At 42.2% G+C, this 14035-nt stretch overlaps 1 protein-coding gene across 4 annotated transcripts in view; it reads left to right on the top strand.

The window, feature by feature from the left end:
• SNX31 (sorting nexin 31) overlaps positions 1–14035 on the top strand; it is a 60166-nt gene that overhangs the window by 22062 nt on the left and 24069 nt on the right. For all 4 annotated transcript variants that reach the window (XM_081266151.1, XM_081266150.1, XM_081266149.1 and 1 more), the window contains 5 exons: positions 1438–1548; positions 3684–3774; positions 4690–4777; positions 8175–8244; positions 12637–12729. In XM_081266151.1, coding sequence (XP_081122277.1) covers positions 1438–1548; positions 3684–3774; positions 4690–4777; positions 8175–8244; positions 12637–12729 — 453 coding nt within the window. The remainder of the gene's footprint in view (positions 1–1437; positions 1549–3683; positions 3775–4689; positions 4778–8174; positions 8245–12636; positions 12730–14035) is intronic.

Below are 14035 nucleotides of genomic sequence, written 5' to 3'. Positions count from 1 at the left end.
AAGGAGGTGAGGAGGAATAGCCGACCGACCTGTCTCCTCCTGACTGGTGGTGAAGAGCTGGGTGTCCCATGAGCAATGTGAGGACGTTGGGAGATTTTGAGCAAGAAAGAGACATTTTGGGGTTTGCTTTCTTAAAGACTTCTCGGGCTGCTGGTGGGGACTGCTTTGTGGGAAGAAGAATGAAAGAAGCAGACCTGCTAAGGAGGCTGGTGCAGAAGTCGAGGCCAGGGGAGGTGAGAGATGGGTCTAAAGTGCTGGAGCTGAAGACATGTAGATGGACTTCAGAGATGGTTTAAGATAATGAATTAGCAATCTCAGTACCTCATTGCATAGGAGTGTTGAAAACACTTCCTAAAGCTTTCTCAACTCCCTTTATTTCTTACCTATGAATACTAAATCAAATCAAAGGTATGTAACTTCCTATTGCATTGAAACAATGAAGCCACCATGAATGTTTGTGATAAGGGATGTTCCAGATTGTTTCTGCATTGCCTCCATGAATCCTCACCACAACCCTCTAAGATGGGCACTAAATTATTCTTATTTTAGGGCTGAAGGAATGCGGTATGGAGTGGGGGAGTTACTTGCCCAGGTTTGCACACAGTCACATGGCATGAGTGACGGAACCTCTATGAACCCTATAAATGGTGGGGTTTGGAGAGCTTCAGACTGGTGAAGACCTGAAGGTGCTGGGAGTCTGGCTCACCCAGGGGCGGCCTGGAAGTGCCACGACTCTTGTGCTCTGCATGTCTTGTTTGGCTGTTCCTGAGTTGTATTCTTTAAAATGAGCTGGTAATGGTAGACTGTTTTCCTGAAATCCTTGAGTCATTCTAGAAAATTATGAAGGCTGAGAGGGAGTCATAGGATCCTGAATTTGTAGTCACCTGGGAAGAAATGTGAGTAGACTTAACGCCCCATTTGCAGCTGGTCTGAAGCAGGGCAGTTTTGTAAAACTGAACCTTTACTTTGTGGGATCTGCTCATTTACCTGCTAAGTTATATTAGAACTGAATTAAGTTGTTGGACACTCGTTTGGCATCCAAGAACTAGAGAATTAGCTGCTATGAGGAAAGGCCACACACGCTAATGTCAGAAAAAAATATGAGATATAGACTTTTAGGGATGCTTAATATTAAAAATGGTGAGAGTTAACTCTGAGATCACTGAGGATGATTTTATTTAAAAAAAAATTATCTTCCAGAATGGATGCTCTGTTGTTGAAAAATTTTCAAGCTTTGTGTTATTGCTCTGTCTTGGCCCCTTTCCACACCCCTTATCACCCCCATTTTGTCCCCCAGAAGAACTCCCACCAAAAATCTCTTCAGTGGGCTCTCTCTCATTGGAACTGTCTACCTAAAGAGCAGCAGGTAAAGCTGCCCCTGGTCACTCCCTCCTGCAGGGAGTGTGGAGGCTGACTCTGTTTTCCTGTCACTTACAGAACACGTTTGATGTTGCTACGGAGAAAGCTGCTCTGGATATATTTCTGCCCAATGGAAGGAGTATTAAAGTGGAAATTCTAACATCAGATATGGCTGAAAGAATTCTAGAAGTAAGTTTTGTTTAAACTCCAGCTCCAGAGCTGAATCTAGGGATAATTCTACTTTAAAAGCAGGGGACTGGTACATGATTAACTTCCAGAAGTTTTCTGCCTGGTCTTTTATGCTGTGGATGACTTACCTACAGGAGTTGCTGTGATTTCCTGGAAGACTGACCAAGGAAACTCAGTATTAGCCAATCCTTCAGGGCTGCTCTGTGGGTGTCAATTTTCCTAAGAGCTCTGAGGGAATTCCTAAGGCTGCTGTCCCCTCTTTGGAACTTAGCTAGGATATGACCTGGAAATATGCTAAATGATTTTTTGTGGGCTGCACCAGGGTTGGGAACAGACAGAGGGATGGTGCCAGCTGAGTCTGGAACAGGCCATACTTAGGATGGTGGTGACAGGTCCTGGTGGAGGGTGACAGGGGATTTCTTGAAGGTCCCTCCTCCCCGACATGAGGCAAGACACGTGTCCACACCCAATATAGGACAACCAGGCTCACAGTTTTGGAGGTTCCAGTCCATGATTGGTCAGCCAAATTGCACTGTGCCTATGGTGAGGCAGCATATGCTGGCAGAAGTGTGTGGCAGAGCAAGACGCCCCTCACCTCATTGCCAGGGGAGAGGTAGGTGGGAAGAGAGACAGACATCAGGGTCTCACAATCCCCTTTAAAGGCATGTCTCCATGGCCTTCCAGTCCCATTTCTTAAAGGTCTACCACCTAAGCCTTTAGTACAGGGGCCTTGGGGCGGTCGGGCGGGGATGGAGGGACACAGCATTCCAGATCCAAATGCTAGCAATTCTAGAAAGCTTTTGTGTTCCTCTTGTGGCTTTTGCTAAGTGGATCGCAAAAGGACATGGGCCAGATTTACTGTAGGAAAAAGAAGCCTGTGACGCTATTTCCTACCACACACACACATTCACCCATGCATATGGGGGAGCCCTTCATCAGTCATCAGTCATCAGTCATCAGTCTGGGATGTTTTGTAAGGGAGAAAAGTGAGAGAAAAAGGAAGCGGAATCGTGAGTGGTGGCTCATGCCTGTAATCCCAGCGGCTCAGGAGGCAGAGGCAGGAGGATCACTAGTTCAAAGCCAGCTTCAACAACTTAGAGAGGCTCTAAGCAACTTAAAGAGACACTGTGTAAACAAGTATTTTTTTAAAAAATTCTGGGGAAATTGCTCAGTGGTTAAGCACCCTGAGTTCAACCTCTGATACACAAAGGGTGGAGGAAAGCGCATGCGCATTGAGCAGCATGTGTGAGAGCGCTCCCACGCTATTTATTACAGCCATGCCAAGAACACACACCCACACCAGGCACCTAGTCAGACTGTCTCAAGAGGTAATTTACAAATCTCTGACAGTAAAAGTACCCCTTTGAGGCTGGCATTTATCCTACTGCCACCTGGAGAACTGGAGCGGAGCTTAGAGCCTCCGAGTGTGCGGGGCGGAGGAGGCGGATCCTCCAGGGCTGCGGAGGGGACCTGGCAAGTGAAAACCAAGGTGCCTAGGTACCAGCGTACAGTTGGATGGGAGGAAAAAATTAGGTACTCTATTGTATGGCAAGTTGACTATAAATAATAATAATGTACTGTGTATTGAAATAGCTGGAAGAAAGGATTTCAAATGCTTTTGCCTTGAAAAAAATATATAAAGGTTTGAGAAAAAAGAGTTACTTACCCCGATTTGAACCTTACACAATGTATATATGTATCATACCATTGTATGAGTCCCCATAAATGGGAATTAAAAAAGAAAAAAAGACTGGGAGTTCAAGGAAAGGGAGCCCAGTCTTAAAGGGGCAGATATTTCAGAAGACAGATGTTTATAGAGAATGGTTGCCGCCCTCCAGGGTACAATAAGCACCAAAATGAGGCAGGACATGTGGTGTCCACACCCAATATGTGACAACCATCCTTGACAGAAGCCAGTCACTGAGCACTGTGGTGGGACTAGCTTTTATTTTCTTCACTCTAACTTTTCTAAAATGAGCGTGTGTCATTTTTAGATTCCAGAAAGATTTCTATGTCTACTGTCTCACAAAAGCACTTGTAACCGACGTGTGTAGGTCACTCCAGTCCTTCACATCACATTTAGGATGTGTGGATGGCTCCCTGATGTTCTTCCTTTTGCTCGTCTCTGGTTAAAGGTGGTGTCGCACAAGTTTGGACTGCGTCAAGAACTTGTGGGCTACTTTGGCCTCTTTCTCATTCGGTTTTGCAAGGAGGGCAAGCTTTCTGGTAAGAAGGAGTATGTATGGGCAGCCTGGGGATGGAGAGGGTAGGTGTGAACAGAGGTTCAGCCCAGGAGATGCAAGAGTCATAGCGAAGGGATTGTGGTGTTGGGACCACTGTTCTCAGCTCTGGATCAAAAATATGGGGAATAAGCGATTGTGTTCTTGTTCAGAGTGAGCTGGGATGAGTAGCCCCAGAGAAACAGAAGTTGTTAAGAGCAAGACCTTGGTCATTCTGGTACCTGTTCTTTTCTGTGCCTGCCAATTCCAATCTAATGTCCTCTCCCATTCACCCCTGGGCCTGTCCTGGCTTCTGGCCACAGGCCATGCCTCACCTTCCTTGTGAGTGCTAGACCCCAGATTTCAGGACATCTCATACAGTATGACATTTCCTTCTTAGGGAATATTTGTTATCAAATGTGGATGATATAATAACTTTTAGATTCCTTAAAAAAAAAGTTCTAATGAGAGATAACAGTCTGATTTCCATGGCTATTGCTTTCCATTCTGATTCATTCTACATATTACAAGACTTTTAAAGATATGAAATGGTATTAGTTATCTTAGTTTCTGTGTTTTCTCAAGAAGCAGTGGGAGGTGGTTTGATGGAAGCCAAGGGATGTGGGAGACTGGTCCCGAGGAGCTAAGGCCAGCGATAGCCCTGGGCATCTCTGGATCTATTTCTCCATCTGTATCACAGTGTAAATATCCTACCCAAGGACCTGGGATTTGATGCAGATCAAATAGTATTTATTTTTTGATGAACTTGAGAAAGGTAAAAAATTATATCCTCATACAAGAGAATATTCTTAGTGTGATTTTTCCCCCCAAAAGTAATGTCTTCCTTTCTCATTTGAAAGCTTCTGTGTGTCACCTCTGTGTGCTGTTTTGACCAGCCTGCCTTTCTTTCCCCTCTCTCTAGTTGTGAAGAAGTTGGCAGACTTTGAACTCCCTTACGTTTGTCTTTGCAATGCTGAGGTGGAAAACTGTAAGGTTGGACTCAGAAAGTGGTAAGTTGTTATGGTGACAGAAACCCTTGCGGATCAGAACATATCAGTGTCTCACCATGGCCTGCCCACAGCCCCACCATAGGAGAGAGACCAGGAACTTGGGGAAATTAAAAGGAAAGTCATGAGGAAGAGAGAGGGTGACATGAACTGTAATATTTGTCCTAAAGAAGATGTGCAGGATGACTTTCACCAGTCTCAAGGGAATCCTTGGGGATATTGTAATGAGGACTGTGGCCTCCGTTCTGCTGAAAGGCAAGCAAGAAAGGAAGCCTTGAGAGACAGCAGTAGGGGCAGAGTAGATGGGAGCAAGATGTCATGGGTTTGCTCTGGAATGGATTCCTGACTGTATTAATGCAAGGATTTGTTGATAATTACCCAGCAAGTCTGATTCATCTATTATTGCACTGTAGTATTCCCTGGAGGCAAAAGGTGAACTCAACCAATTTGCAGTGAATTTGAACTCTTAAGAATTCAGTTTGCATTCATAAAGGCTATGCCAGGGTTGTATGTACCAGGGCTACTCATGTTTCTAGATCAATAGAATGCAAGTGTTCCTCTGCAGAAAATCCTATCGTTCCCCAGAGACAGGGGTCCTCTGGAGAACATCAGACAGACAGTAACAATGAGAAACAGGACATTTACACACCTGCAACCCTATCATCTGTAGCCTCTAGATTTTATTACCTTTGCTACTTAAGTTTGCTTTCTCCCAGCCCCGTTATTCTGCAACCTGAGTGCAGAAGCCTTAAAGAAAGGCATTTCAAAATCTGGGGATAGTAGATAACTTGACCTTGTGATGCCTTACTAGAGCTCCAGTTTATGGTTTTGAATTTTAGGATATCCCCAGCAAGAATAGAAGTTAATTGCTCAGAAGTATTCTGAGAAATCATCAAAAAACCCTGAGAAGTAGGTAAGGACTTGGGTCCATCTAAGAGTTAGAGAATAACTGTTTGTAAGCTGCTTACTACAAAGTGGCTGAGCATGGTGGTTCCTGAATCAGAGTTCCTGTACCTAAGTCCCAGCTCTCAGCTTCATAACCTTAGCCAAGTTATTTAAGCCCCTAATCTTCAGTTTCTTTATCTGTAATATGGGAATAATAGTGTTTTCTTCTAGGATTTTTTTCTTTTTCTTTCTTTCTTTCTTTCTTTTTTTTTTTTTTTTTTGGTACTGGGTATGAACTCAGAGGCACTCAACCTCTGAGCCACATCCCCATCTCTTTTTTTTAAAATTTTAATTTGTTGTAAATGACAACAGGTTGTATTACAATTCATATTACACATATAGAGTACAGTTTTTCATATCTCTGATTGTACAAAAGGTAGAGTCACATCCTTCGTTCTTCATACATGTACTTAGAGTAATGATGACCATCGCATTCCACTGTTTTTCCTACCCCTGTGCCCCCTCCCTTCTCCTCCCTCCCCTTTTTCCCTCTGCCCTATCTGGAGTTCATTTAATCCTCCCATCCCCCATCCCTATTTTATAGTTTATTTAGAGACAGGGTCTCACTGAGTTGCTTAGCACCTAGCTAAGTTGATGAGGCTGGCTTTGAACTCACACACCTGGCCCTCTTAGGGTTCTTGTAGAGTGATTATATATGCTCCAAAAGTTTTGGTCATTTTTTTAATCATAATATTGATGATATTGATGATCATAGCAACCATAAAAGTCTTTGGGGCTTAGCTTTTTCACTTGAGATCACAGGAGAGAGGAGGATTCTGTCCCTAACCTTGAGGCTTGAATTAGAAATCAGGCTTTGCCTATGTCTTCATTTAAAAAATAAATCCTAGATGGTAAATTCGAGATAAAATACCTGCCAATCATAAGCCAGCAGCAGGGCTAAGCAGATCATCTGTGAGTGTGGAAAGAAGGGAGTTTGCTTCTGTTCCTAGAGCTGAGGATCAGGTCTTCAGATCCTCAGCAGAGAGATCTCCTGGGGAGAGCCTGGCAGAGCCTCCCACAATGCCTCCCCCTCTTTCCAGTGGAGGTTTTATCAGGTGGAGGTAGGGAGGCCAGTTCTAAGAGCTGTGTGATTCCAGTAGGTAAGGCCTCTTCTTCCAGTGATGATATGGTTTCTTCCAGACTAGATGGTGCCTGCTCTGTATCCCCCACTGCCTCCAGAGTCCCATCTTAGGATGGGTTTGGGACCTCCATCTTTCTGGTGTGACAGACACTATTCTGTGCTCCACAGGATCCTCTGGGATATGGTAAATAGCTAAATGCAATGTCACTTGTATTTAGCTATTTACCATATGAATGCTTCAGTTCCTTCTCCCCACCCCCCAAATGAAGTTGACCCTCAATCTCCATTTTCATCCCTTTCTGAGTCTGTCATCCCTGCCAATCTGGTCACACTGTGCTTCCCAGAACAGTCACTGCTTGCCTCTGCCTTCCGGTTGACTGTAGATCAGTAGATCAGGAAGGGCACGCCCTTCCTGTTTCCGCCCATTCTTAGCATGCTGCTGTGCATACACAGTTCTGAATTTCAGTCTGTTCTGATGATTCTGGATCTGATAGACAGAAATGGAGCCCCTGCTATTTGCCACTCATTCTGCCAAGACCCAGGAGGGCACTTCTCAACAGAGGTTGGGGTCTTGACATCTCTTGTCAAGAAAACTTGATCAGAGCAGTGGTCAGGATAAGCTAGATGCTGACAAGGCACACAAGATGGATTGCTAACACTGGCTTGGGGAGCAGGGCCCCTGGGGAGGCTTGCAGAAAAAGGGAGATAAGTCAGGGCAGGAGGGCTGTGAAGCATGCTCTGTCGGGGTAGGAGGAGAGCAGAGAAGCTCACTTGGAATGTAGAGTTGGGTATGGGAATGATAAGAGATGGAATGGAAGTGAGGGCAGGGGTGGCCCCACAAAGGACCTCAGAAGTAAACAGAATAAATGACCCAACTCCTACAACTCTGACTATCAGACAACAGCCACTTGTGTTGGACTGTGAGCGTGAGACTGAGGCAGAAAGCCTGGGAAGGAGCTTCCTTAAGCAGCTCAAGTGAGTAGTGAGGGTGGCCAAGTAGGCAATGGTGGTAGATGTGGGGCAGGTGACCATGCTAGGTGTTGAGGGGTGGGGAATCCAAAACTGGGAGGCCAAGAGTGAGGCTGAGTGGGGCCAGGAATGCAGACCATTTTCCCAAAGCTTTACTATTTTATTTTTTGCGTTTTTACTCTCAGAGCTCATCGGGTAAGACTCATAGCATTACCAAAAAAAAAAAAAAAAAAAAAAAAAAAATGGAAACAGAAGGGCTGGAGGGAGACAGTGAAGGCTTGGCAAGTGCAGGGGGTAGAGGGGGTGGCTTTGTGATAGAAGGGGCCACTGCTTTCAAAAGCACTTCCTCCCAGGTGTGCCATTAGCCTGTCTTATAAATTCATGTAATGTTCCTAAATTACGTAGGTACATGGATCCAGCCCTTGACTCTGTGCTGATGGACTGCAGAGCAGCCGTAGATCTGCTGTACATGCAGGTGAGAATCCTGTGTATTTAGGCCACTTGGTTTAGAATCATTAAAAAATATATAATAGTTAAGGATTGTATCTCCATACTTAGAATAGGCAGAGTCAACTACAGTAGAGGTGACTAGGGACTGGGGGAAAAGAGAAGGGAAAGTTACTATTTAACAGGTACAGAATTTTTTGTTGGAGGATAGTGAAAATAATTTCAGTATAGATAGTGGTAACAGTTACACGATATTGTTAATGTATACAGTGTCACTGAACACTTATGAATGGTGATAAATGTTATGCTGCATATATTTATCACAATTTTAAAATTTAAAAAGTAGAGCAGTTTAGAAGAGGGAAATAATATTTCAATCTTTATTTTAATAGTTACTCTGTGAATTTGCAGGTGACCCTGTCACTTAGGCTAATAAGATGAGACTAGAAAGGAAAACCCTGCAAATGTAAGGCCACACATGGTCCCTAAATCTCACTTTACATAATCTGCTGTTCCCTGAGCCAGGAGAGGGCACACCTGCTTTAGGGCTGGCTTTATGAGAACATAGCCTGTGCAGTCATATGTGTCCAGTGCTCAGGAGGCCCTCCTGGGCTTGTCTGATGCTCTGCTGTTGCCATTTTTAAATTCTTAATTACTTTTGAACAAGGGCCTCTGCATTTTCTTTTGTGCTCGGTAAGCCCTGCAAAATATGTAGTTGGTCCTGCTTACCTTCACCCCCTAACCCCCCAAAAAGTAAATTTAGAGTTCAGTCTCCTTTCCCTTCCCCTGTCTTGTGTGGCAAAGGTTCTGCCAGGCAGGGAAATGGTAGCAGATCCTGCCTCTGATGCGCCCTGGGGACCCCCTCCTCAGTTTTCTACTGCTTTGCTGGCCGTTCCCAGGTGTTCACGGACACCAGGCCAGCGTGCTTGCCTAGCATGTGTGAGGCTCTGGGTTTGATCCCCAGAACCCCCCGCAAAAAAGACCAAAGAAACAGTAAAAGAAGTTAGAAAAAGGTGTGCCCCTTCCCTCAAAGGGGCTAGCCTCTTGTCAGTGCAGTGACTTGATGACGGGGGTGTGGGCTGATCCCTAGTCCCCCAGCACTGTGAGGTCACATGCAGGCACACATGTTCCGGGTCTTCCTGTACTGATTTCACCCAGCCAGAGTGGAGTAGCCGAGGCCTTCCTTGGACACACATGTGCTCTCCATTTCTCACCATTGTACCTTCTGCAGAGCATGTGTGATTGAAGCTCTTAAAAACCATGACTTTTGTGATTTTGCTTGACTGTTAAAATTAGGTTCTGCATGAGTCCCCATTAGCCAGTGTTCAAGCCCCATGTGACTAAGTAGAGACATTTGTCTGGTCTTGACTCCCCCATGGTCTGACCATCTGGGAGGGAGGTCCTGTACATGATGCATTTAAGTGATGACTTGTGAACCCATCATCAGGGCCATCTCTTTTGAAAGATAGCCAAACAAAACCAGTTGTCCTGCTTACATTAAAGGACACTTAAATCTCAGTGTTTGAGAATCCTGGGTAATCTGGATGCCGAATAAGTCTTCAGCCAATTCTTCCTGCCGTGGTTGCTGTTTATCTACATTAATTAGCTATGCCTCCTCTCAGACATTGTACCCTGTGTTCACTGTCCTTAGGGGCTCTAATATCATATCGAATTCATGAAAATGATCGTTCTGGCTCCAATCTGGTACAGTATGCAGGTTCACTTTTGAGGACATTTAGTGACAAAGAGAAAGCCTTGGGGAGGGAGCTGCCTACTCTGTAAGAATTCAGCATCCTGGGCAACAGTACAAGGCTTTGGGTTTAACCTAACTGCTGCCACTTATTGACTGGGTCATCTTGAACATCATACCCTCTCTGGACCTCATTTTATTCATCTATAAAATGGTGATAATCATTCCTGTCCCATAGAATAGTTAGGAAAAAGTCAATGAGAAAACCTAGCTAAAGACTGTCAACAAATGTTATTTTTCTTCTCTTTAATATAAACAGAAATGCAAAAAAAAAAAATCTATTCAGCTTTCATTTTCCTTTTGGAGATAAGGCATACCCAGCCAGGACATAACACACAGACTTATGTTCAGGCTAAGGCATAAAGAAAGTCCTGGTAAGTGGTGAGCAACTGTTGAGTGTTTGCTGTATACGGGACCCTGGGCAGATGCACTGAGGTGAAAAACACCAGTTCTTCCCTTGAAGGGTTGACAGACTGAGGAACAATGGCAAATGCTTTTTGATCAGGAGACACAGAAGTAGCTACGTGGTTGAGGAGGTGCACCTCACACCAGAGCTCCTGGGGCCAGGCTGGTACAAGGGGAAGGGAGCTGGGAAGTGTTCCAGAAGGTCCCTGCAGCACAGGCAGGCTGTAGCCAATGGGCTTTATGGCTTCCATTTAAAAATATATATATTTATTTTTTACTTATAGGTGGATACAATATCTTTATTTTTTATGTATTTATGTAGTGCTGAGGATCGAACGCAGTGCCTCACACATGCTAGGCGAGCGCTCTGCCCCTGAACCCCAACCCCAACCCAATGGCTTCCATTTTTTACCTGGCTTCAGAGCAATTCTAATGAGCTTCCTCAGGGGCAGTTGTCTTCTAGGAGTTGTTCTGCTGGGACCCACCTTGGATTAGGAGACAACTGAGAAACCCACTAGGGCTTTGGAGTTTGAAAACATTTGTGGATGGTGGTGACACAAAACTGAGCAAATGGGGCCCAGTGACACATTCAATTTTAATTTTTTAACATGCAAAAAAAAATTTTTTTTTCCTCTTTTAAAAGTTTTACAAATCTAGAAAACTGTACAACAAAAGTTAATGTTACCCAAAACCTTAAATGAGCTATGTACTCCCAACTCTTAACTTTTTTGATGTGTTTATTTCATATATATTTAGTTTACATGCACATCCACTTCCTTGATTTGTAATGCTCTTACGAGATTGTTTTGATATATATTTATTTCGTTGTTTTATAAAAAATTAGGGTCTATTATTATACTCTTATTTTGTAACTTGATATTCTTCTTTTCATGTATCAATTTTCCCCACTTTAAAAATGTTCTATATAATTTTGAATGAGGGAATAACCTATTATTTGTTTAAATGTATGATCAGTTACTTATTTGGGGGTATTTCATAATAGCACCTACCTCGCACAGTGGCTCTAAGGATTACTTTTGTTTTAGAGAAATTAGAACCTTGCCTGATACATAGAGAGCACTATACAAACGTCCCTCAGTATCCACAGGAAATTGACTCCAGGACCCATGACAGATACCAAATTTAAGAATGCTTAAGTCTTCTCAATAAAACATTGTAGTATTTCCATATAATCTACTCACATCTTCCCAAATACTTAAATTTCTAGATTGCATTATTATAATACCTAATGCAGTTTAAATGCTATGTAAATCATAGTTAGATTGTGTTGTTTAAGGAATAATAATGAAGGAAAAACACTAAAAAATAATGAAGAAAAATAATGAAGTCTAAACATTCAGCACAGATGCATTTTTCCCCAAAATGTATTCTATCCATTTTGGTTTAATCAGTGAATGTGGAACCCAGGGATACAGAGGAGACACTGTGTGGGTTTGCCAATTTTAATAAATTTAAAAAAATTTAAATTATTACAAACAGTAGCAGCAATAATTTTATAAATATTTTCCCCACATCTGTGCTTATGATTCTTACAGGTAGTTTTATATTTGTATCACCAAATTAGCTCTAGAAAGTTACAAATTAAGCCCATTAGTCCTATATGGAATGTCCAGTTTCCCCAAACCCTTGTCAATTCTGATTGTGTGCTTTAGTCTTTGCCAAATTAAGAGGCAAAAATTTCTTTGATTGCTAGAAAGGCTGAATATATATTTGTTATCTGGAATTCCTTTTGATCAATTGTCAATACATATCTTTTGTTCGTATTCATGTTGGGGATATTTACATTTTTCCTGTTGCTTTGATCAATGTTAACTCCATGCCATATACAATACAGTCATTTCCTCTGGTTTACCACTTGCTTCTCTGTTTTGTTCTTGGTGGGTTTATGTGCAGCTATTCATGTTTTCATGTAATTATATATGATTACTCCTTTATTATGACATTTTGTCTGTATACCTTTAAAAAAATGGTTCTTACCTTAAGATCAGATAAACATACTCACCTTTATTTTTCTGGTTCTTGTGGGGGGGTATTTTTTTTTTAACCAAGTGTTGCCTATTGTCCCCAAACTGTTGTACAATCTTTTCCTACCCACTAATTTAAAAAGCAACCTTCTTGTCATGTTAAGTATCTACATAGATCTGCTTGGGACTATTTTTATAGCCCTTCAAACATGAGTATGTTTTTGTCAGATTAATTCATTTCTGCTAAAGTCAGTAAATTGTCAATTTCCATTGTTTGAAGGCAGTACAGGACATTGAAGAAGAATGCGCCAAACCCACACAGGCCCAGAGGCAGGAATTAGAGGCTTTCCAGAAAGAAAACAATCAAATAAAGGTGAGTCAAAAACTGTACCAAGAGACATCCTTAGAAGGGAGTTCATATTACAATTGAGCTGTTGCTATAATTTATAAACCCATTAAATACTAAAAGTAAGACTCTCTTTTAAAAAAAAGAGAACACTTTCATTGATTTTTTTCTGATTATAGAATTAATAAAAGCTTATTGCTTAAAGATTCTAAAAAATACAGACAGTATGTTATGAGTTCTTTGCCAAGTTAATTAATGTAGATCCTCCACATAGTTTTTAACGACTCCAGAGTATTCCTCGTTTTGTGGTTGGGTTATCATTTAGCTAGCCTATTTCTATTATTAGAGTCAGGTTGTTTCTAGCTTTTGCTGCTATAAATCACTTTGGCAGTGAGCACCATGAGGTCCCGGACTGTATCTAATTTATACCTACTCTCTGTGTTCCCAGCACCTGGAACAGGTCTTGGTGAAGCTCTGAGAATACTGCAGCCAACATCTCCACCTTTAGCTGTGTGTTCTGTTATTCCATGGGAACATCCATTTTTAAGCTTATATGACAGCAGTACCCACTCACATACCTCCTGCCCCTGAGCAGGATATGTGAGTCCAAGGCAGGCTTTAGCAGAAGGCATGGCCTCTACCTCACCGTGCTGTTTTTTCTCATTCTTTAGACTTTGCCTGTGTTTGCAACTGCAGCACTGGTTTGAACAAAATGCCACCAAAATGTAGAGGACTCATTTGATTTAGGTTGACCTAGAAAATAATTCTGCAAAGGCTCAGATACTTGGAGATATTTATGGATAGATAGCAAAAAAAGAAAAAAGTAAACAAAAGGAAAGGCACCTACTGCCAGTTTAGCATTTCCCCCTTGGTATTCCACTTCCACTTTGCTAAGACAGAAAACCCTGGGAGTTCAGTTTCTTGTGTATCTGTACATTTTGACAAGTACAGCTTCTATTTTGATGTGTAATACTGCTCCTTTGGTCACAGTTACAAGTTGTGTACACCAAAGCAGTGCATACCAGCTCTAACTTCTTTTTTTTTTTTCTCAGTGGGCTTCTTTTTCTTTTTTTTTTCCTAACTTCTTATTTTAGCAAAAATACTGTTTTTACTATGTATCTGTGCTCTAGCGCATGTGTATTTGTATTTTTTTCTGCAAAACAAATTTTATCTTCTATGATAAACATTTCACCTAAAAATGCCATATGATTTGTGATTGTCTTTTACAAACTTTGAATACACAAATTAGATTATAAAAATTGAGTCATTAATGAAATGAACTTGTTTTCTCTCACAGCCTCTAAGTGTGCTAATCCATAACCAGCATTATTTA

The sequence above is a fragment of the Spermophilus citellus genome (genome assembly GCF_964194105.1).
Source record: "Spermophilus citellus genome assembly, chromosome: 14".
In the NCBI taxonomy this organism is placed as follows: Eukaryota; Metazoa; Chordata; class Mammalia; order Rodentia; family Sciuridae; genus Spermophilus; species Spermophilus citellus.
This window is presented reverse-complemented; position numbering and strand designations above follow the sequence as displayed.